Below are 25,782 nucleotides of genomic sequence, written 5' to 3'. Positions count from 1 at the left end.
ATAAACACAACAAACCACTACGTCTGGCACCACGAACCTGTATATATGTTTCTAAGTAGGATAATTTATCCCACTCTGACCAATAGCAGTTTTGTTACTTTTTTAACTGCAGAATTTAACTGATTCATTCGAAGGAAAAAGGGATTTTTATTAAATTGTTTTAATGAACACTTATAAAAAGAAAAATAGCAAGCGGGGAATCGATATGCAATAACTACAGACATCACCTTGGCCAAAAGCAAAAACGAGGAAAATGGCGATATTATTTCTGTTTTCTGTAAAAAATTTAGGATCCAACTTCAAATATCTATAGTATCCATCAAAAAGATGATCATGATAACGTAGATATCTACTACAGTTCTTTTGGGACATTTTGATGACAGTCTTTTCTTCCGCGTGAATCAAGACAGATGGAAAACATAAGACATGCAAGAAAATATCCTAAATTATTTTGTATTTTTAATAAAATTTGGGAGAAGTTTAGAAAAAATAATTATTGAAAATTGAAAATTGAACTTAGTGACGGCGGGATTGAAAATTCCGTCGCTTGTCTCTTAACTTTCCTGTCCTCCCGACAAACTTAATTTTTTGGACAATGAGACATATGGTATTGTGGTTTGAGAAATTTTGTTTCAGCCAGGTTCTGAACAAAAAATTGAAGTAGTGTGTTCTATACAGATCTTTGAAGTAAATACTATTGTGCATATTTCCATTACGAAGATAAAACGTGAATGTAGTACACCTATGTCTGTTGATATATCGTTATGAAGCTCAGCATTAATTCAGATAATCAAATTAAGTACGCTCTTACTGTTTTCTTATCACAGCACACCTATTTGTTTTTCAATTATACATTTGAAACCTTAAAATAGTAATACATGACTAAAGAAAAAGAACAGTGCTGTTCAGTATTATTGGAAGGCTATTTTTTTTGTAAAGCAAATTTGCAAACAAAATTGTAATTTATTCCGGTCTTGATTTGATGTTTTTACAATATAGTCCTCTTAGAAATGAATTATTTGTGGTAATACCTAAAGTGGAGAAAAAAACAACCTCTAAAGATCAGAACAGTATGAAAATGAAAATTATACTTGTTTAACTTTTTGTACAGGTTATTGATGTGTTGATCTTGAGTTTTAATGTATGAGTATACAAAACATATCACAATCTACGAATGTTTTACAGCTACGAACAAGCTGTTAAAGCAAATAATTATATTTGAGGCCAATCCTGTTTCGGAATGTGTTTTACTGTTTATCCAGCGTATTGCATGCAAACGAATGAAATATTTAAAACGGAACGTGTGAAAAAATTGACATTTAATATTTGAATTGTTCTATTTTCCATTTTTGAAGCATGAAAATCAAAGCAGCTACTGAACACAAATAAAACATGGACGTGAGGATACCTGAATAATGAGTAATTACATATACAGAAAATATAAATATACCCACTGTATCCTTTAAAATGTCCATTTTGTTTAAAACGTCCACCAAATGCAACACATATGTTGTCAATAAAAAAGTTCAACATCTGCTTGATGTCCGTTTCAGAGAGATTGTAGTACTAATCGGAGTAATATTTGTCACATTGACACTTACTATCTGATACTTAAGCACTTTTTGCGTCCAATACAGTGAAGGACAATTTAGTCCTTCATCTTTGGTTGAAATTTAAAAGGAACATTAAACAGGTGAGGTTGGATACAAGTTTTAACAGGAATAATACCTATAGAAACATTAAACAAAATGTCTCTCATATAGTATCTTTCCAATTATACATATAAATCCACTTTATGTTATACGAAAAGATGATAACTGAAACTTGATATGGTGCATACTATCTTTCAGAACAAAACACCACATCCTCTTCTTTACCTCGTGTTACATTATAATGCTGACAGCATGTTTTTGTTGTCTTTGTTTTTCCGTCTTTTTTTCTTGGCGGTGTTTGGTGTAAATCACAATGTTTGGTGTGTTTGTTGTCGCCTTTTGTAGTGTGTAATATTCTTAGAAATTCCTGTAAACCATTTTCCCTATTATTCTATGAGTGTCTGTATTTCCTCCATAGTAAGTGTTGGTGATATAGGATATTATTTTTATTACGTTTTTCGTTTATTCTTTTTCAAAAACGTTGGACAATAAAATATTTCTATGGCGACTGAATTGAAGCAATTTCAATTTCATTGCAATATTTCAATAACTTGCTTAAGATAATTGCGTTTTTTATACCACCATTTAGTGTTACGCTTTAAAGAAAAAAGCTGAATCAATAATGAATCTTCAACACTGTCTCAAGTCTTTCTGTTTATCCTAATGTCAGTTCTATATTAGCAGAAAACGAGTTAAGAACACTCAGATTGAAGGACCAGTCTCTTTTTAACCTGATTTCCACAACAAAATTAGTTTGTTTTAATCTCCCAACGATATTAACTATTGGATAATTAAGCTATTGTTTTAATGAAGTATGAATGTTTTAACTGTATGATTATATTTTCCTAAGATTGATTCTTATGACACAAGCAAAAACAGAATTCAGAATAATTAAAGGTGTGCTTCATTGTCAATTTATAGCAGAGTAGTCGTCTTAAAATGTTAAAAAGTACATAAATTTTGGTAAGAGGTAAACAGAAAAGCAAGAAAACCAAGAAAAATCTCTAGCATTTTAAACTGTAGGTTTTGCTTAATTTGACATTTGTGAATTCAGTCAAGAGCAAATTATATCTTAGAAAATATTTTAGTATTTAAAAAAAAACGAAAATTCAGAAAAAGATGTTTTTGTTTGTTTATAATCAGATAAAAAGATTCATTTTGCATATTAGATAACTATTTGGTAACGAAGGACAATCTAATTAGTTCAGTTTGTGTTGAAGGCCAACGAACAGAACAACATGTATAATTTAGTTTTGGAACTACGTTTGTATGACTGTCATTAAATATAAGTGTTGTTCTTTACATATGCTTTCGGCGGTTGTATCTTTTTTTAACTGTTAAACAATGAGAGCTTTCCTGTTTTATAGCAAAATGATGCAACCGTTTGATATGGAAACCATTTATGTTTCATTGATGATTTGAATGTCAATGATATGTTTTGAAGTTAAAGCAACCAATTACTTTCATCTCTAGACCAAGGTGATATTGTAATGAGTGACAAGTTTTTTGGATCAAGTCAAAGTGCTGAAAGCATTCTAAGTTAACAGTAATTACTTTTTGATTACACTTGAATTGCAGTATACCGTTTTCCAATCTTCTAATTCGACAAACTACGTCAATAATGCAAATAATGAATGCATTTAAACATATAACGTTTTTTTTTTGGACGATTTTTAAAAAATATTATTTGAACGTTTTCAAATTACTGAAAGCTATGCATAGTGACACCCCACTCAAAGAGGGGTTGGCATACATCATTTTTCATGGTCATTTGCTTATCCGTCCATAATAACTTATGTTACATATTAATCATCTTCTGCCTTCATTCTTTAGTTTTCTATGTTGTGATTTGTATACTGTTGTTTGTCTTTTAATTGTTTTTTCAATTTGTTTGCATGATGTTGTCAGTTTTTCTTCGACTTATGAGATTAAATATCCCTTTGGTATCTTCCACCTCTCTTATTAAGAATGATAATATTTGATTATGGACTTTATTGCTTAGCATCCCGCTGCGAAGCTATTAGTTTCATACGATATTCATGCCATTTAAATTATTACGTAACAAATATCTTTTCTCATTGGTTACCTGATGATTTTGGAAAGATTCTATTGGCTAGATTGAGATACAGAACTGGGAACATGTTCCGGACAGGAGAAGATATCAAATAAGGAAAATTTTCAGTATTGGTATTCAAGAACCGATCCGATACCCGATCAATGAATAAGTTTGCTCAGGCAGTTAATTTTGATTAATTAATAATGTTGAAGTGATACGGATAAATGAATGCTCAATTTCATACTTGCTTCGCACTACTGTGTGAATCTATAAGTTTCATTCGATATTCACGTCTCCTTGAAATTATTACTTAACAAATATCGGTTCTGATTGGCTGCATCTTGATTTGGCTAAGGTTCTAATGGCTAGAATGAGATATAGAATTGGGAACATGTACCAGACAGGGGAAATATCAAATACGGAAGATGAGGAATAAAATTAAAACTATGGGTATTGAAGACCCGATCAACAATTGTTGCTACATGTTGACGTGATTTATGATAGTGCGAAGCACTCCGTACCTTTTTAACAAAGTTGTGAACTATTTTTTTTGGCAAACATCTATTCAAACAATGTGGTTCAATGAAAGAAAATACAGCTTCTAAATTACAAGACTGGAGTAAATTTAAGACCATTTAACCGATTTTCAGCGTCGTTAATCATGAATTATTCTCCTGATGCATAGATGTACCTAAGTTGGTGGTTTTTGTTCCTTATTAGACATATTTTGAATTTTCGGTTTGATGGTGAAGCAAAGTTTTTGCAATAACCTCATATGTGGTAACATTGTTTGAATAGATGTTTGCCAAAAAAATAGTTCACAACTTTATTGACAGTGACTGCAGGTGTTACTCTAAATTATACTTCGGAAAAAAATAAAAGGAGATAAACTCTTTAGAAATGCAAATAAACAATTTAGATTTTAATATTATATATTTAAAAGACTACTTCACACAGAAACTACTTCTTATCTTTCATGCTTTTTTCTGATCATTTCTGATAATTTATAGAAATGATATCGTATCATCATTTTTGTAAATTGTTTTTCCCTAGAAGATTCAAGACAAAGTAGTAAGCGATTTATTTCAAATAAAGAATCTACATTTACCCAAATGTTTATTTTAATCATTAAATATGATGATTAAGATTAAATCTTTTCAATGCTAATGTTCTAAAAACTTCAGATTCTTTGTAAGCAAACATTACATTTCCCTTCTTATTTGTATTTTTGATGCATGATAGAAATTTAGCTACGTTCAGAAATACAATAACATTATGTTGATGTGGTAAACAAGAGTATATGATAAGACTTTGTTTATATGATGGACATTTAAAATGTAATCAAATCTAATACCGAATTTACAATTCGAGAAAGATAATGGTAATGATGGATGGTTGCTTAACGTCCAGTGGCAAATAAAATGCATATTTACCTCCTTTGTACTAGACCGACAAGCTGAGCCGAATTTTTAACGTATTAGCTCTCAAGGTAACAGTCCGCAGGAAGACATGTCACTCTACCCGATCACAATGTTTTCACTCAGAGCCGACCAGTCTTTGCAATTACTCCTTAATGCCGCGTGCTTAGCGGTGAAGCAGCAAATACAAATTTTAAAGTCTTTGGTTTGACCCGGACGGGGTTCGAACTCGCGAAAATCCCAACTCGAAGCGAACACGCTACCACGAGACCATGGAGGCGGTTCAATTCAAGAAAGAACTACCATACTATTCAACTACAATGCGATGTACATATATTATCACAAATTTAGTCATCAAAGATTGAATATTCTTTCAATTTTTATTTTACTCCAACTTGTCATGAGACAATGTGATAGATAGGAATGCAGAAAATGCTTTACTGGAAAGTTTATTGTTTATTTTAAAAATGTATTTTGACCACGTCGTATATTTGTCGACATTGCAATGTTGGCAATAATTTTTTGACTTCGTATGAACATTAAACGTTCCTTCCTTTACCAAATCCATATAGTTTACCTCGTTGTTCCTGCGATGTTGACAAAATCGTTTTAGATTCATTTACCCATTATATTCACATTTTAAAGGATCGATAACATATTAAAATGATGAGATGTGGTATGATTGCCAATAAACATCTATTCACCAGAGGTAAAATGAAGAGGTAGTAGGCATTAATAGGCCATCGTACGGTTTTCAACGATGCGTAAAACCCATACCATTTAGTCGGCTATAAAAGGCCCTGAAGAGAAAAATATGAAACAATTTATACGAGAAGACAAACGACCTGATTTATCAAAAACAATGACAGACATGAACCAACGACAATCATTGTACTACAGGCTCCTGACTTTGAACAGGCACATAAAGAATGTAGCGGGGTTACACTTGTGAATAAATAGTTTATTATGTAAATGTGTAGCCAAATATGAATAAAATGATAGAGTGCGTCTACGTTAAACAGACATCAACCACAAAAAAAATCACTGAACCAAAACAACGTTGATTTTGCTTATTTATCATTTTAGTTTTTGGTTTATTTTTCACTTAAGCGATATTATTCTCAATTAGATGTTACCCGAGGGAACGATAAATGCATCCAATTTTTTTTCTCTCGACTTGAATCAAGCAGATATGATGTTGCTCTTTTCTACCGATATTTTACTTTTCGTTTTGACCATAATCAAAGGAATTATTTTTACTTTTTTTTGTTAATCTGCATTTCAACGAATGAATTGAAAATAATTATATTACGACAATGATAGAAGAGTGCTAGTTCATGTGATTTATTATCTCCAAAGTTTTGTTGCTGGCCACTTTATTTTTGTTTTTGATTGTAATTCACAAGGATATTTATATTATTTACAATTTGTTAAAAGAAAGCTGAATTAGATAATGATAATAATACTAAATGTGACTTGTTTTCTTACTTAAACTGATACTGAATGGATTAAAAAGAAACTGTTGAACACTGACAAAAATGATAAAATATAATAGAAAATATATTCCCTGATTACTATTATCTCCTATCTTCAACTTTTTGAGATTACATTGTCATGTGTACAACACGATGTCAATGTACTAAAACCGCAATGTAAACAATATTCAATCGATACTGTGTCGACCCAGTACACATCGCGATTTCGACAATGTACACCATGTATGTTGACGTTATAAAAGAAATATGATGATAGTGTTTGATATTGTGTAGACAATCAGTCGATACGTAATATAGCAATCAAACAGCGTATTGGAAAGACAGAAGAAGGAATTATAGAGATTATATAAATTCAGACGACAGTAGTTTTACAGATGCTCAAATCTCGTAAATCGATTAAGAAGAGGCAAATAAATGTAACACACAAAGACTGAGGGAATCGCAAGAACTCGAAACGAGCGAGACCAGTTGCATCGACTGGGTACGCGTGTTATATTATGCATAAATCACCCGCCATGGAAATCCACATTGAGTCAAAATGTCACAATCGGTAAAATTACAAATCTAAAGATCTAAGCCAGCGAAATATGTCTCTAGTGAGTTGAGTCAACTAATTCTTGATAGTTTAAAAGTTAAACTTATGTAATGTCGAATGAAGTTGTTCCTCCTCATTACTCTGTTGTGAATGCAGCAGACCCCTGTAAACTAAGCAAAGTTTGAATTCGGAGGAACGTAACGTATTAACTGAGATACGGTATAGCCATACGACGGATCAGATGGTATATTACTGCTGAAAAAAGGAAGATGACAATTGGAAAGTTGACGTTTGATTGATTGATTCTTGTTTGCAGTCGCCCACCTGTGTCAATATCAAGGAAAGATATGAAGCAGGCTTCTAATTTTGAGAATATCCTTTATATCAAGTTCAATGGGATATATGAGGTAGAACCACTCATTGAAATGTTGTTTATTGACTGACAGAACAGCTTCTTTTTTCTTTTTTTTTTTTTATCTTGAAGACAGTTTCGTATGAATTCTGCTTCATATGAGTACTAAAACAAATCGGCCAGAAGGGAGGCACAATTAGAACCATAGGAATTACGACTGTCTGCTGAAATATCTAACCAACAACCCAAACAAATATGTTGTCGATCCAAAAGGCCAGCACTTTGATGATATTATCATTGGTGTATTTGTTGTGGGAGTCATCATAGTTCTTCACAAGGTAAGAGTTTTCCTTGTCCCAATGCAAGGAATTTTGTCTGTTTCCCGTTTTTGTATAAAATCGTTCAATTGAGCATGAGAAAAGTAGTGAAACATCAAAGGTTTAGATATTACTACAATTACTACTAATTATAAAGAATGTGATTGACGAATTTGGAGTAGATCTGTAGAATTTTGAAGAATCCACATCTGTTTGACACTTTTTATTGAATATACCTCATCATAATATTTCTGAAGACCATCTTTATTCTGTAGAAAAAAAAGGTTGTAAGAACTTTAAAAAGATGTCTAGTCGAACATTTTGACGACCCGGCAGTATATCGTTCTTTGTCAGGATTGTTGTAGAGTATAAAGGTGTCCAGTTCAAAGATTGGAGATTTTCGTTGTCTTTTTTTTTTTTATGTTAGAACAAAAGGAGTTATTTACGAATTTGTGATTTTATAAACAACTACACTTTTAGGAATGATATTCATGTATATGTGGGATTTCTAGTTTTGCTGTGAAAAATATGTTAAATCATGTGTTTACATAGTGATAGGCCTTTTATATAACGTTAGGCATTGGACCAGTACCACCGGTTAACATCTCGCATTTTCCTTTTGTAAATTATGGGTGAGTGTGAATTACTCGTTGCAGGAATAATATTTAGATGTTCCTTTATGGGAATTACTCATTTATTTCGCAAAGGGAACATTACAATCGGATTGTCTGTTTGTTCTTTAAAAGTACGAAACTTTTTATAATATTTATCAATCATGATCTGGAGACACTCTGGAAAGATGAATCATTCCATAATATTTATCAATCATGATCTGGAGACACTCTGGAAAGATGAATCATTCCAAAGTATTGTCGTAAAATATTACGACAATGACGTCGGTTATGTTCTAACTAAAATCTGTGGGAAACCTCATTTTCATCGGGGTTTTTTTCGGTCGAAAGAAATACATGGTTACAATACAATAAGAAATTCATATAAGCTTTATATGACTAATGGCGTTGACAATCTGTATAAAAAATATTTCAGAAATAATGACATTTGTGTGAAAAAGGGAGAGATTAAGTAAACGTCAATGAGTCAAGAACTCCACCGACATAAAAATGTATATATATGATAAAAAGGATTTTAAGTAAAAGCCTTTTACTCTATAGTATCGGTATAACATAGTGAACCAAGTCTTGTTCATTTTGGAGTGCGTGCGATTCCCTCAGTTTTTGTTTACTACATTGCTATGTCTCTGTTGAATCGATTTACAAGATTTGAACATCGGTAAACTACTGTTGCCTAAATTTACGTGAGACAAAACAATTGGTAAAGTTCAACAATATTGGTAATACTGTATTCCAGATTGCTCGCCGTTAATGTTTGTAATCTTGAGTAATTAATCTGCTGATAAAAGAATCATGCCATTTTTTAATTAAAAATTCTATACTTTATGCTTAGTGAAATGCTTTTGCAAATTTTTAATGCAAAATTATTTGAGCCTCTAATTATATTAGAAACATGCTGCTGTCCAATGTGGATAAATTATGAACTCGATCCTAGACGCTTTCGTCTGTTTTGTTTTTTACTTTCCAAAATGAATTTCTCGGGGCTTCTCAAACTTTTGATCTCGAACGAAATATGACCTGATGATAGTTATTCTACAGACACCTGTTTGCCTACTGAAATATAAAAAAAAATCAAATCATTGTTATAGTAGGACAAATGCTTTATGATATACTTTTTGTTGCAGCTGAATATCAGACAGTATCTATAAAGATTTTTTGCAAAATTTGAAATAAACTTTTATTTTGAAAATAAAACAAAAAAGAATAATATTGTTCTTACAACTTGTTTGGATCTCTGATAGATAACAATACAACGGTTTGTTTCCCGCTATTTGAAGAACGATCACGTGTCATTGTGTTACGTTTTGGTCTTTTAAATGCGCACACGAATTCATGGAGGGTTTTACGGAATGGAGCAATAATCACATAGTACAGAATGAAGTTGACCGAGAAGTTAATAGACTGTAGTGTATTCGTGACGTCAGAAACTACTCTGTATGTGTATAAATCTGTTGTATGCTCTTTCATGATGTAAAAGATAAACTTTGTTATCTCTGATGGAGCCACCAGTATAAAGAATAGTATGATGATCGTGATCAGGGTAATGTTTATTCGTCTGTGCGCAGATAGACAGGAAGTGTCGTCACGACTATGGAGTAAGCGTAGTTGTTTGCTCAAATGCAATGCTTTGATCAGTCGGATGTTGCAATACAAGAGTACTATCAGTGGAATAAAGTTTCCGCATATAGCCCAAAGTATTTTGTAGACATAAACAAACGTAGTTTTAAAAAATAAAGTTCCATTCTCAATTGTTACTAGATAATCTATATTTATGCAGTAATTTACCGTTCGAAAACGCCATATGTACGGTATGTTGAATGCAAATGATATAAGATATGCAATCACAATGGCGGTTATTGTTGATTTAATTGTAATGAATTGTCTGGAGCGGAACGGATGGCAGATTGCCAGGTAACGCATAAATGCAGTCAGCACTGTCATCATTGTACTACTCATAATAAATGTGCTTATGACAGTGATACTGTACATCCGATAATAAAGCATGAATTCTGACCTCTGATAAAGATGTCGTTGTAACAGAAACGCATTCGGGAAAGTTGTCAGACAAAACATCATGTCCGATATTGCCAAAGCCACCAGGCATATAGTTGTGCAGTATTCAACGTCATCTAACGTCTTGTTGCTTTTCTTTTTTGTAAATACTATTACGTTTAGGATATTACCAACAAACCCAAAGGCACAAACCATTGGAACGATTACTCCATATAACAGTTGCTGCATCCTTTCTATTTTCATTGCCATTTCTATGAAAGTTGAATTGTCTGTTGATGTATTCACTGTAAGCACTGTACAATTCTGAACGTGTTCCATGATTAAGGAACTTCCTTAGAATGTTAATTAAAAGTAATATTTTATATGAGGAAAGCCAGGTTAACCTCCGAAGTGGTTGACGATAAATCAAATTAACTTGTCTCCTTTGTGATTATATGTTTTGTTTACGAATGCAATACAGTTCGGTTACACAATGAGCAATTTTGTAATTTCTAGAAGTCAATCATATTAGTTCTACTCGATTAATTCAAAAATTTCTTTGAATATTTTAACTGTGTTATAACTGATTGATGCTGACGTTTATCTTTCAGTCTTCGCTTTTTGACTTAGATGTCGATTTCCTAAATAAAACTAGAGTATATTGTATAAATCTTCTCTTATATACTTATTTCAATTGGATATTGAATTAAATCCATTTATCAAGGAGGAATGTACAAAAATCTTCGAAAGTAAAGTTGAAATTAACAAAGGATATAGACGATTAAATGTGAAACGTAAATATTTAATATTTCGTTTGTTTCCTAATATTCTAGCGTGCCTTCTTTAATGTATTCATAATATATAGTTAAAAAACACATACACACAACGACTCCAGAACCAAATCCGTATCTTTTGAACTAGTATCCCTCCATTATATTTTTTTTCCGATTTATACTATAACTGTTCAGGCTTATTCCAAATGACCTGTAATGGAAAAAATATAAGTTATGGTTTGCATATTTTTTTGCAAAATTTTTTCTAAATTGAAGAATATGAAAACAAGGAGACGTGGTATGATTGTCATCAAAACTAGGTTTTACCAAAGATCAAACAAAGAGGATTTAAACAAGCAGAGGTCACTGTTAGGCAATGAAGAAGAAAAGAACATTCTCATCTTTGAAGGTCGTTTGGTTGCCTATAATTGCTTATATCCACTTCATTTGAACTTTGGTGGATAGTTGTCTCATTGGCAATCATACCACATCTCTTTTTTTATAAGATGCATGGGTTTTTATTTATTTCTTTGGGTTTGTTTTGGTGTATTCTAACCGTTATATTTCAAAACAAACTTAAATATCGTTGGATAATCCTTAGAGTTTAATCACTACCCATTTCATTTTTTAAGTTGAGTGATGCAAAATTGAATACTGTTAATAAGAGACAAAAGACACCAAAGGGGCAGACAAAAATCATGTCAAAGAAAAACCGACAAAACCATTGCAAAACAAACCCGAAAAACTATGACAAGACATACAGTTCACAAAATACTACATATAAAACTATATACTGAGCCCCACGAACCTCACCAAAGCAGACGATTTTATTTTTTGCGGGATAATGGTCCGCATGCGCCACCCGTCGAGTTGCTCATTGCAAGTACGGGACGGGATTGTGGCTACACCATTTGAAACATATCCTTGGTCATCCGTGACACAGGAATGCCATAACGTCAACCAAATCATGATGGCGCCCGTAAGACTTTCGAAGGGATGATGTCAACTATACCATTAGGAACCCTTAGTTCAATAGCTTCCTTGTAAACATCAAATATCTACCAAGGCCGTCATGATGAGACCCTCAAGCTCTGAAATATTGTATCAACTTGGAGGTAATTACTCAAAATGCAAGTTCTGCTGAAATGTTGCTACATAGAACTTGAGAGTTCACAATAAAAAGTTAGCAAAAAAGCTGAAAGCTTTTATTTTTCTCTTAAAGTTATCTTCTCAATCTATTCTTATTGTCAAGTTCGAGGTGTAAAAGAGAGGCGAAAGATACCAAACGGAAATTCAAACTCATATAAGTCGAGTCAAACTGACAATATCATGGCCAAAAATGAAAAATGACAAAGAGACAAACAACAGCACAAAAAACATAAAATAGAAAATAAAACTGAGCAACACGAACACCACCAAAAAAGCCGGGGTGATTTCAGATGGGTAAGCAGATCCAGTTCCACATGTGGCACCCGTCGTGTTGCTCATAAAGGTCAAGATATTAGATGGTGAAGTGACGCACATTCTGATATTTCTTAAAATAAAATTACGCGATGGTATATTCTGGGATAAATAGAAAATTGCAAAACAAAAAATAAAAACACAAAAACTTCTCACTTTACAGCATTATAGATTAAAAGCTGTCGAATTTGTTTTAACATTCTTTGTGATTAAAATAAATTTTAAGAGTAGCTATTGCTGCATCAAATTAATCACCTTCGGATGATGTTTTCTTGTCTCGCAGTAGGCTTGGTAATCTATCGTATGAAGTGAGGTCAAGAGCTCAAACAGAAGTGAAAGGTTAAATGTTAAGCAAAATATCAAATGTTATTCATGAGTAATTTGAGCGTTGCTTTTATTTTTTTTAGAAGGTGTAAATTGACTTAGATTTTTTAGCAAAAAGTTGGAAATCTTGGAATGTTGAATCTATATTTTCAAACAGTCTGATATTCGAAACTCCGAAATTTAAATACTAGTAATAATTCATGAAGCTAATATTCCGTGATATCGCTTTAAAACTTACAGCTTTCTTCCCAAATTTTTACTTCAATGAAGAATAAACGGGAAGTACCTTAATGTTGGGGAAATTGCACTTTGTCCGAATTTTTCAATACAAAATGAGGAATCTGTCGGATTTCCCCACTGGTTTCAAAATTACAAATTGTAAATCAGTCAAAATGAGATTGATGTTTCAACATATTTCTTTTATATTAAGCATATCCACAGGGATGTTATTTAACGCCCTTTGTCACCATATCGTCTTAAACAATGATCAAAACGGTTTATACTATGTGGGTTATTGAAGTTATACTTTAAGTAAAACAATAACATGCTTTTGAAATACTAGTAAGATAGTACATATATTAAAAAATGCTCTTAGGGTTTTCCAATTCTTTATTGATGGAAAACAGAGGTCAATAAAATGAAGCTCTAATATCAATATCAAATGCAGAAGGAATAAAGAAGAATTAGAATTACAAACTTAAGTTTTAATTTGTACCTACTCAGTTACAAACTTCAATGTTCACCACAAAATATTGCGTAATTTATTATGTTCAAAAATGATTTTTCCTGTAAAAACGGAATCATTCGGGATTGAGTAATTTTGATTAACAAATCAGTTTTGTAAGATTGAAACTGGTTGGGAAACTGTCACATTTTGTAGCTTCACTTAATTGAATTCGCTGAAAACGTGTCACGAAAAACAGCAAATCCGTAAGACATATTCAACTATTACAAATGACAAGAATATTTTAGTTGATGAATATAAATTGAAAACGATTATTTTAATATTGGCTACATAATCATGATATTACTTCAAATTAGTAAAACAAAACAGAAACTTAAATAAATCAGGACAAAAGAACCAGTCATGAGTCTGAATGTCGTTGGCAAGTTCATGACTAAAAAGAATAGCCTATATGCCCAACTACCACAAGTCCGTTTTAAAACTCGTGACACCTTTTAAAAGAGGCAGATGATACAACGGGGCTTATCAATACTCATTAGTCGAATGACCAAACACATAACAGAAAACTAAAGACTGACCAAAAAGAATCCCACTAAAAACCAGGGGTTGAACTCAGGTATTACGGAAGCGTAAGAAGAAGATCACTATTGAACAAAAGAGTACGAAATAAATACTGTGGAATGGATAAATAACTGGAATACTTAGAAATACACGGCATTAGATTGTTTAATAGGTTTTAGCTTCAATAGTTAAGAAAACAGAAGGAGATGCACAGGAGGCAATAAAAGCCACGAGTCGATGAAGATGAAACACGCCATGATCAAACGAAGTTCATACAAATAGTTTGCAAGACACTAGCTAGAAAGTTAAAAATGGACCAACACGATAACCACCAAAACCCGTGGTAAATTCTGGTACTCCAAAAGGGCCAGCAGTTCCTGCTCTAACGGTGTCAGTAGAAGCGTATCTCAGTTCGTGTGTGAAAATTTTTAATTTACTCTAGTTCTTAAGAGTTTTGACTTTTTTTAATTGTTTTATCTCGTGCGATTCAAGTCATGTTGGTGTCACAAAATACTAGGTCATGAATCTGTATCATCCTATTTTCGAATTTCTAACGTATGTTATCTAATTGTACTTAAGTCAGGGATGCAACCCTCCTATAGTCATTTATTGAACAGATTTTGGCTCTAAATATTTCAGAAAGGCGTACCGTGCGCCAAAAATATCAGTATAAAACGTTTTTTGCTCATTAATATTAAGAATTAAGGATTCATAATACACTGATGATAAAATTTGTTTACGTTTCAATAATAACATCTCTCCAGTGTCTTCCAAAACTTTATTAGTTTTCCTATAGTTTATTTTGACAATATTCAAGCAATCAATAATAATATTTAATCACTTCCATTTTGATTTAATTGGTTAGTATTGGTTTTAAAAGCTCATTAATGCTAATGTGTAGTGTTATACCGTCTTTTAAAGGTAATGAAACTTGACATCTTGCGTTTCAGCAATACTCGCATCAAAACGTAATCTGTTTAAAAAAACTGATTGTTTCAAAGTTCATATTTTATCCAGAAATTTATGGCCAATTATTATTTATTGAATCCCACATTTGGCGTATTGTTCTGTTAATTTTAACAAAACTTTTCAATTATCGTTTGATGCTATATGTATTATTGAAAGACATGTTTTTGTTAATTAGCTTTGATATACTACTCCCTGTTATACAGAGCAATTTGATTTTATGTATGAACACATTAGTTATACTTTGGAGCTATTAGGTATTTTTGATCTCTGAAACAGAATAGGAAAAAAAAGTTCTGTTAGTAAGACATTAGAAAATAGCAAAGCAGAATGAGATTACTGCTTTAACCACTATGTAAAATGTTTTTGTTAGTTGTGTAGATTATCTGGTATTGTTTTTAATAAAGTCAGGTCATTTTCCGCTGAAACTTTTGCACGAGCAGTGTTAATTTCAAAAAGTCCCTAAATCATTACTTAAATTTATAGTATAACAGGCTAACAACGTAATTGTATACTATATGAGGTTTATCATTACATAATAGATCCTAACATTTGATCAAAATAAATGAATATAGAAAACTTAGAAGTGAAGTTTTGGTTGACTTTTCCCGCAATGTTTAGTGTTTAAAAAATTTAATGAGAAGGATATTGTAAATAAAAATTCAACAATATATTGAAAGTATCAATATGAACAAGCTTTCAGATATTATATTTCAGTCAGAGTTCTCTAAATCTTTTTCCTCGTGGTGGTCCTTAAAGAGAATCTGCTGGTCCTCACTATTATTTCTATTGCAAAATACCAAAATTGTGTCAGTCCTTCGCAAAATTTTGGTGGTCGAAACCTTCGAACCACCACTTTTCGAGAACTCTGATTTCGGTGTGGGTATACCTTAAATACAACAACTTTAAATGGGAAGAAAAAAGTATAACAAAATTATCTGCAACAGCAATTTCTAAGCCTTGATTTTATTTGTATTTGTTTAAATGTTGTTAATTGTGAAAATTCGGGGAAACAGTAGTTTACCGATGAGCAGATCTTAAAAATCTATCAAGAAGATACAAATCAAGCGAAAAATCAAAAACTGAGGCAATCGAATAAACTCCAGAAGGAAAAGGACTCGGTACGTCGACAGGGTAAGCGTCTCTTATTATGTATGCATAATCCACAAGTCGAATCAGCCTAATTCAAAATGTCATAATCAAGATTAGGACACAATCGGTAAAGATGACTATCCTGATATATAAAGATTTAGCACGCTAGAGAGTCCAGACACAGACACAATGTATCGGTCAACCTATTCGTGATGGTGACCGTAAAATTGTGTAGTGCCGATTTCAGTCGTTCTTCCTCATACATCTGCTTGTGCAGTGTTTGTTTAAGGAACGCTCGACTGTGAAATCTCCGTACGGTGTGAACATGCACTAGCGTAACGTATAAATTGAGATACGTAAAAGCCATACAATGGGGAAGATGGTATGTTCCTTCTGAGAAATGGGAAGTTGACAATGGGAAAGTTGAAATCAACACGTTTGTCATAGATTTTAGTTTGAAGTCATACATCAAGGAAAAGATTACGATATGAAGCAGACGTTCTAGTTTCGGTTGTATCCTTAATCTTAAAGTCACTGGGATATATGAAATGCAAGCAATCACTAAAATATAGGTTATTGAGAGACAGAACAAGAAGTAAATTTAAAGAGCTTTGCAAGATTATTTTGCTTTTTGTCTTTGAGAAGGTTCTTAAAAGAGTAAATAAAATGCTTCGCTGGGCGCAGCTTGATACGACCGCAGAGGTCGAACCCTGAACAGTTGGGGCAAGTATGGACACAACATTCAAGCTTGATACAGCTCTGAATTTGGATTGTGATTAAATATTTGACACAGCATAGGTTTCTGACACAGAAAGAATGTGGTCAAAGAACTTCAATTTTTTTAATTTACCTATTATGGTCCAATGTCCAAAATCAAAATACATGGTTAGATTCAGCATATCAAAGAACCCCATATATTCAATTTTTGTTGAAATCAAACAAAGTTTAATTTAGGACCCCAACTTGGACAAACTTGAAAACTGGTCCCATAATCAAAAATCTAAACACATGTTTAGATTCAGCATATCAAAGTACCCGAAGAATTCAATTTTTGTTAAAATCAAACTTAGTTTAATTTTGGACCCTTTGGACCTTAATGTAGACAAATTTAAAAAACGGGACCCAAAATTAAAAATCTAAAAACACGGTTAGATTTGGCATATCAAAGAACCCCAATAATTCAATTTTTGATGAAATCAAACAAAGTTTAATTTTGGACCCTTTTGACCTCAATATGAACCAATTTGATAGCGGGCCCACAAATAAAAAATCTAAATACATGGTAAGATTCAGCATATCAAAGAACCCCATATATTCAATTTTTGTTGAAATCAAACAAAGTTTAATTTTGGACCCCAATTTGGACCAACTTGAAAACTGGGCCAAAAATCTAAAATCTAAATACATGTTTAGATTCAGCATATCAAAGAACCCCACATATTCAATTTTTGTTGAAATCAAACAAAGTTTAATTTTGGACCCCAACTTGGACCAACTTGAAAACTGGTCCCATAATCAAAAATCTAAACACATGTTTAGATTCAGCATATCAAAGAACACCAAAAATTCAATTTTTGTTAAAATCAAACTAAGTTTAATTTTGGACCCTTTGGACCTTAATGTAGACCAATTTAAAAAACAGGACCCAAAATTAAAAATCTAAATACACGGTTAGATTTGGCATATCAAAGAACCCCAATAATTCAATTTTTGATGAAATCAAACAAAGTTAAATTTTGGACCCTTTGGACCTCAATGTGGACCAATTTAAAAACGGGGCCCAAAATCCAAAAACTTAATACACGGTTAGATTCAGCATATTAAAGAACCCCAAGAATTCAAGAATAAACCCCATTGAAATTGATCAAGAAATAAGCAATTTATACGAAGTATCTTCTTTTGCACAATACTGTGCAATTGAATATTTCTTGCTATTGCGCAATACTGTACAATTGACAATTTCTTGCTATTGCGCAATATTGTGCTATTGGATATTTCTTGCTATTGCGCAATACTGTTAAATTGAAGATTTCTTGCTATTGCGCAATACTGTGCAATTGAAGATTTCTTGCTATTGTGCAATACTGTGCAATTGAAAATTTCTTGCTATTGCACAATACTTATTATATAATAATTTACACATCCTGTTTGGTGTGTATCTCCTACCATATCATTATTATTTGCTTTTAAATGTAAATCAGAAATAACCAACTTAAAATGGAAAATTTTAAAAGAAAAAAAAAGGAATAAAAATAAAAAAAAAAAAAAAAAAAATCCCCCCCCCCCCCCCAATTTTTTGAACCCCCTTATGATTCATCACCCCCAAACTCAATCCCAGCCTTCCCTTTGTGGTATGGTACCTTGCAGTACAATTTCAGAGAGATCCATACACTTGAACACAAGTTATTGTCTGGAAACTAGAAAAATGCTTATTTTTGGCCCCTTTTTGGCCCCCAATTCCTAAACGTTTCGGGCAATTACCCCCAAACTCAATTCCAGCTTTCCCTTTGTGATATGGAACCTTGTAGTACAATTTCAGAAATATCCAAACACTTACACACAAGTTATTGTCATGAAACTAGAAAAATGCTTGTTTTTTGCCCCTTTTTTGGCCCCTAATTCCTAAAATTTTGAGGCAATTACCCCTAAAATCAATTACAGCCTTCCCTTTGTGATATGGAACCTTGTGGTACAATGTCAGAGAGATCCATACACTTACACACAAGTTTTTGTCTGAAAGTTACAAAAATGCTTATTTTTGGCCCCTTTTTGGCCCCTAATTCCTTAACTGTTGGTACCATAACCCCCAAAATCAATCCCAACCTTCCTTTAGTGGTATTGAACCTTATGGTGAAATTTCATGGAGATCCATTCACTTAAACTAAAGTTAGAGTGCGAAAACCAATGTGTCTTCGGACGACGCCGGACGACGACGACGCCGGACGACGACGACGACGACGACGACGACGACGACGCCAACGTCATACCAATATACGACCAAAAAATTTTTAATTTTTGCGGTCGTATAAAAATAAGTCGGCATTTGAAGCAGGGATTCTCAATAAGTATCAATAGTATGCATACTGTCCGTTGAAATATCAATTCATTAAACTCAACAAAAAATGTCCTCGATCAAAAAGTCCTTGTGTATTTGTATTTAAATCGTTTTAGTTCTTCAAAAGATGAAACATGACCTCTATCGAGGAATTCGTATCTAGGATTTCAATTTTTGTAGAAAAAACACTGTTTGAATAGAGGGGAATAGTAGTGTAAAACGTATTTTTTAATCACTTTTGGTATTAAATTTTTGCATAAATTAACAATATCCCTTATATGAGCATTGGAATTAAAAAAAAAAAGCAGTTAAAATTGGCAATACACCTAGAACCAAGTGGGAATTTATATTCAAATTAACCTTTGAAGACATTTCTTTTTAGTTTCATCTACCCGGCCAGGTACAAACCGAGTAATGAAATGACATATTGAATATCTACAGGTTTCACCGGTTTACAATAGATCGTTTGTGAACTACACTGTAATTTTTTGGACCAACTTTAGAATTAAACGCTAATAAGAGAAAATAGTTCTTGCAGAGGAAAATTATAATTGACAGATAAAGCAGTTTCAGAGAAATATAACCCATGTTGTTTTGACCTCTGAAGTATTTTGTCGATGCGCTAGTAACGGCTAGTGAAATCATAACCTTGTAAGAAATACACCTCCGCGAAAACCATACAGAGTAAAATTGATAAGATAAGACAATATCAGAACGTAACAACTATTGGAATACGGAGACGTGAAATTTCTTCCTATAGACAAATACCAATATGATATAGGATCAAACATACATAATACCTGTAATTGCATAATCCTTCCTGTCTTTATTAATTAGTTATTAGTAGCACTGTGCCAACTCGGGTAATTTTCCTTCTATCCTTTATATTTATATAATTGTAATTATAGCATGTCTTTGATAATTTTATTTTTGTTGCAATGACGACATCCTTTTGACAGATTACTTCTTTAAAAAAAATTTCCCCCATTCTTTTGATTAAACTTTACATCGAAAACTACAAAAATCTCGGAAACGGAAAATAATCATAGAGTGGGTTTGAAGAAGTTATTTCAAAGTTCGGATAATTATACCTTTTGAGTGAATTACATGTTAAGAAAACTGGTTTTGTCTTTTTTTCTTTCAAGAATAACTGTGACAGAAGAAATACTAAGCATTCGTAAAATAATTTAAAGTATCAAATAAAGTTATTGTGAAACGGATATGTATCAAATCAAAATATATGTCTAGCTTAATTTTATAAAGCAAAATACATCATGAGTTAATGCTGCAAGTTTTCATGAATGAGAAATTGTTGATCTATCAAATAATACAAACAGCATTAAAGGAGACGTTGAAATTAAGCAAACGCGGTCAATTTGGAAATGTGAAATGGACAAAATAAGATTACTTATCAGACAAACATACAATGGGATTCATCTTAATCAATTGTGGTCATAAAGAAAAAATGCCAAAGTTAATTTTCTATCCCATGACATATTTTATAACCTAATTTGTAGTGGCTATTTGGCGTAAAACGTTCTCACTTTAGATTCATGGTTTTTTCTTTATTAAATGACCCTTGTTATTCAATTTATTACACAGTCTATCTGAAAATAAACGGGGAAGGTCTTGAATTGAAATTTTGTACAGAATCCATGTGCCTATATTGAAACAAAGTAACACAACAGATTTCAGAGAGAAAAACTAAACCTGACATTATCATCTATACTATTAAATGAGAAGACCTCATTTTGTGTGTCGCTTCTCTTCCTTCCACAATAAATTAATCATTATGCCTCTGTGTCCTATAGGTACCATGCATAGTCGTATTTGTCATCCTCGCTAATGATTATTCAGTTCGGGTTATTTTGGGAGGAAAAAGAAAATAAAGGCGTCCGGATATTATTTCCGTCTTCGGACGGACTTTTAAAGTCATAGACAAGACTTCCGTTTAGGACTGTTTTAAAATTACACATAATTTTCATAAGTACTTTGGGACAGAACAATTATTTTCGCGTTTTTTTGTGTACTATGATCATACATATACTATAAATAAAGTGTATTTGCTATTTACTATCAATTCCAAGTTTACTATCCACGACGGTCACTAATATATTATACGTGGATAGTAAACTTGGAATTGATAGTAAATAGCAAATACACTTTATTTATAGTATATGTATGTTCATAGTATACAGAAAAACGCTAAAATAATTGAAATTAACAGAAAACAAAAAATTGCGGACTTTGGAAAAAAGGGCGAGGGATAAAAAAAATTGTCCTGTCCCCAAGTACCTATGACTTTTGATACCTTTCCTGAAATTCTCCAGTCATAAAATCTTTTACAAAAATACATCCTACTACAGTTTACATACTTTCAACCCTCTCTAAATGCCCGCGATTTCGCGGGTGTGTTCTAGTATAATATGTTGGGGTGGTAAATCTTATTATATTCTCTTTTACATCTATTTATCATAATTTATATACATAATGTAACTTTGTTTAAAATAGTGTTCTACATTTTATTGGAAAAAAATAAACAGATATAGGACATAAGCAGCTGGTATCATAACTCACCAAAGACACAAGGCACACAATATAAGTGATTGTTTTATTTTATATTGTCGGCGTGGAGTGAAACAATACGTATCATTTATTAAACTTTAGCGGTCATATAGATTTTGAATAGGCAGAACAGCCTACATTTCGGTGGAACGGTATTTACTTTCCGGGAACTAGGTTGATCTTGTGTGTACGTTTCAGTATTAGAAAGTGGTTAAAATTCTAAAAAGGCTAGCGTTATCCCTATGTTGAAAGATATGATACCGTTTCACATTTAACCTTAGTCTTTAAGTCTAACTTCCAAAACTAATGTCATAATTTAAAGTACAAAACACATAAAAGCTTTATATTTTAATACACGTTTACACGAAATACTGTTTTAAGTATAATAACTGTATCAGATTTTAAGGTCGCTATTGCCGGAGATGGGGAAATTTGAGTTTTAGTATGTATCATAAAACCACTTTTATCGTTACTAATTGACTTATAAAGATTCACATTAATAAAATAATACATTATCAGAAATATTTGATTGTTATTAACACGAACACTAGTAAGTCAATTTTGAACTGAAACGGTCATTTTGATCTAAACAGCTCTTAAAAGTCTAAACAATAAATTTTTAAAGTCTTTTGGTCAATTTTCAGACTAATTCATTGCGATAAAGTCAGTAATGGTCAGACAATTCGCTTGCAGTCAATTAAAAACTGTTATGTCTATGTTCAGGCTGTTTATTACAATTTACCTGCACAAAACAATAGCATAATGAATTGTCGGAAAAGCTAGCCAAATAACTGAACAAAACTTAATTTGCAAGAAAAGATCTGAAAAATAACTTAAACTCTTAACAAGACTTAACGATTTAAGTTCCGACTTTTCAGATGATGTTAAGAACAAAATGACCCTTTAAGACTAAAATTCATTTACTATTGAAATAAAGCATTTTAGGCTACCAGACTCTAATGGTCTTGACGAGACTGTTCAATGTTGCCTATAAGACATGTCATTAATGATTGAGCCTAATCAATATTCAGAGAGAAATGAAAAACATTGATTTTAAATGGGAGAAGTTTATTGTAGTAAATGTAGGTTTCCATAGAGGGAGATGCGGACATATTCAGTGGGATGATTGTTATTAATGCTGACACTACACATCTAGTATAAGATGGCTCTATAGTTTATGATGATAAGTCAATATTTAAAGGAAGTGTGAATAACTGTGTCTAATGAATGTTTATATTGATTTTGGTGTCTTTGAATTCTGGGAATGCTTTTCAGAAAGAATTATTTATTGCAGACATGATGTTAAATATGGAGATTTGAAATATATTTCACTGAGTCACCCCCACCCTTCCAAATTAAAATGGTATCTAGAATTCGACTTCAATGATTATACTAGTGTTCAAACCATCCTTCAAGCTATAAATAAAAATACCCCGTTAAACGTTTCGTGCGTCCGAAGCGCTTTTCTAGATTTTTTCATCAGCTTGAACATTTGAAAGACTGGGATGTATAGATACTTAAATACATTTGGAGGTATTCGACTGAAGGGACATAAAAGAATAACCGAATGTAAAGTCAACTTTGCTAGAGGGAGTTTAAACCTTAGTTTCTTGATAATTTCTTAACTTGCCACCTCAATTGGCAATGAATTTGACTGAATCATACAATTTATAAACGAATACAACGGAGATTCTCAAAGATCATTGGTCGACGTTAATTTCCTAAATGTACAAAAACCATTGAGGAAGTTTATCACTTTGGACAGGAATTGACAATTGATTGTCGTACATAAAAATGTTGCTAGATTAATCCAATTTTGTTATTACATGATCAATGTGATAAGTAATGAAACGGGTAAAAAGCACAATAAAAGTTAAGCCATAAGGGAGCATTTTTTTTATATTCAAATTTGAAACTTCATACATAAGACAATCTCCAATGTCTTTTTCGTAAATTGCTGAATTGATCAGATTAATAGGTGATTTGGGCCTCAGTTAGGTGTTCACTTAAGAATCAACCCCTTCTTTTCTGGATGTACTGTATAACAGTATTGCCATTACGGACATCTACTTGTATGGACACATTTTTGTTTTAGCATGAAAATGCGTACATCAAATATTTTCATTGACCTATATAAAAAGACTATAACTCATATTTTCTAATATCGCTGTTTATCATGAATAATAGGGTGTTATTTACTTTCATTTCAAGTCGTATTTACTTCCGTCTTTGTCCTTGAATGGCCTCGCTGAAAACTGTTTTCACTGGTCTTTTATTAGTAAACCAAAAAGTACTCCATCAAGTGTTAGGAATACTGTACTAGATGAAATTAATACGAACGCAGAGTATATAATTAACACTATGTTCAAAGCGAAGCTTGCTTGTGACTTGAAGTCCTATTTTATTAAGCCATTTATCAACAGGAACATGAAACCCATAAAGTGTTGTTTGTTCAGTATAAGAAGATTGTCAATAGAACGAATAAATGATTTCTAAACGAGATATCGTATAAATTTTTGACTAGCAGATTTATATCTATGATCCTTCCGACAAAATGTCAAACGATTAATGTGTTTAAGAAAGCACAGTGTCTGCTTATAAAGACTGTTTTCGAAATTGTCTCCTTTCCGTGAAAAGTTAGACTGACTTATTGTAATGTTCTTTCAAAATCAGATATAAGAACCAATTATTTTATAAATAGACATGAGTTTGAAAACTTTATTTTCAACAGTCATTCAATAGTCTTTTTGGAAGTTAAAATTTGCTAAAATAAAGATGTAAACCGTTTTCACGTACTACAATTCATGATTAAGTTACAATTTTGCTATTCATAAAACCTTTTACGTAGTTTGATAGATTGTTTTCCTTCCTTCCTACTTTCATATCTGTAAACGTTGTAATGTAAGCTTAATTTTATTTCGGCGTGTAGAAATTCCAGTACATACATTGCATTAGTGAATTTCTTCTAAGCACTAGTGTTTTTATTGCATCGGAAATGAACCCCTAGAGAAAATACGTCGGGGAACTTTTACACTTGGATATGTTTTCAAAGGGAAAGGGTACTCTTCCGGAAAAGATTCACTGTGAGAGTTACATCCTTTTAATTCTCATTTGTGGTTTTTGTCTCGCATTGACGGAGTCAAAAAGGGAGACATATGTATGCTGTTTCCGGTGTCAGCGGCGGCGGCGTCAACAATGTATTAGTTTGTGATTAGGTCAGTTATATGGGAACCGCTAGTGGTAGTTCAATGATATTTGGTATGCAGTTGTATTATCATTGGCACATCTCATTTCTAAGGAGATTGTTTGGCCTTGTACCTTCGGTCATGGTTCATAGACTTTGAATATTTTGTATAACTTACATGTAAACTTATTGTTATTATACACATTGGAACATCTCATTTCCATGGAGGTTATTTGCCCTGAACCCTTAGTCATGGTCTATTGACTTTGAAACTTTTGCTCGGTTTACATGTATAAGATTGTGATTAGGTCAGTTTATGGGAAACTCCTAGTGGTAGGTCAATGATATTTGGTATGCAGTTGTATTATCATTGGAACATCTCATTTCTATGGAGATTGTGTTGCCTTGTACCTTCAGTCATGGTTCATAGACTTTGAATATTTTGCATAACTAACATGTAAAAGTATTTATTTTAATTTCAACATATGCATTTTACTACCAAAATAACAAAAAGGCAAGACATATCTCAGTGTTAACAGTTTATTTAATATTAATCGTATGTCGTTAACATATTTACATTCATACATTACACTCGTGCAAATTCACATTTCACGAACTATATTTACAGGGTTGTTAACCTGACACAAACACTGCTCTAACAGGGTT

The 25,782-nt window shown here is 32.3% G+C and overlaps 2 protein-coding genes across 2 annotated transcripts in view; one reads left to right on the top strand and one right to left on the bottom strand.

Annotated features, from left to right (window-relative positions):
* Positions 1–25,782, top strand: part of LOC127702833 (complement C3-like) — a 233,275-nt gene that overhangs the window by 131,025 nt on the left and 76,468 nt on the right. The window lies entirely within an intron of this gene.
* LOC127702154 (lysophosphatidic acid receptor 6-like) overlaps positions 9,617–25,782 on the bottom strand; it is a 36,920-nt gene continuing 20,754 nt past the window's right edge. Inside the window, exon 2 of the mRNA XM_052206259.1 lies at positions 9,617–11,434. Coding sequence (XP_052062219.1) covers positions 9,674–10,789 — 1,116 coding nt within the window. The 5' untranslated portion in view covers positions 10,790–11,434 and the 3' untranslated portion in view covers positions 9,617–9,673. The remainder of the gene's footprint in view (positions 11,435–25,782) is intronic.

This window comes from Mytilus californianus, unplaced genomic scaffold, assembly GCF_021869535.1.
Source record: "Mytilus californianus isolate M0D057914Y unplaced genomic scaffold, xbMytCali1.0.p SCAF_5, whole genome shotgun sequence".
NCBI lineage: Eukaryota > Metazoa > Mollusca > Bivalvia > Mytilida > Mytilidae > Mytilus > Mytilus californianus.
The sequence above is the reverse complement of the archived record's forward strand: the minus strand, read 5'-3'. Positions and strand labels throughout refer to the sequence as shown.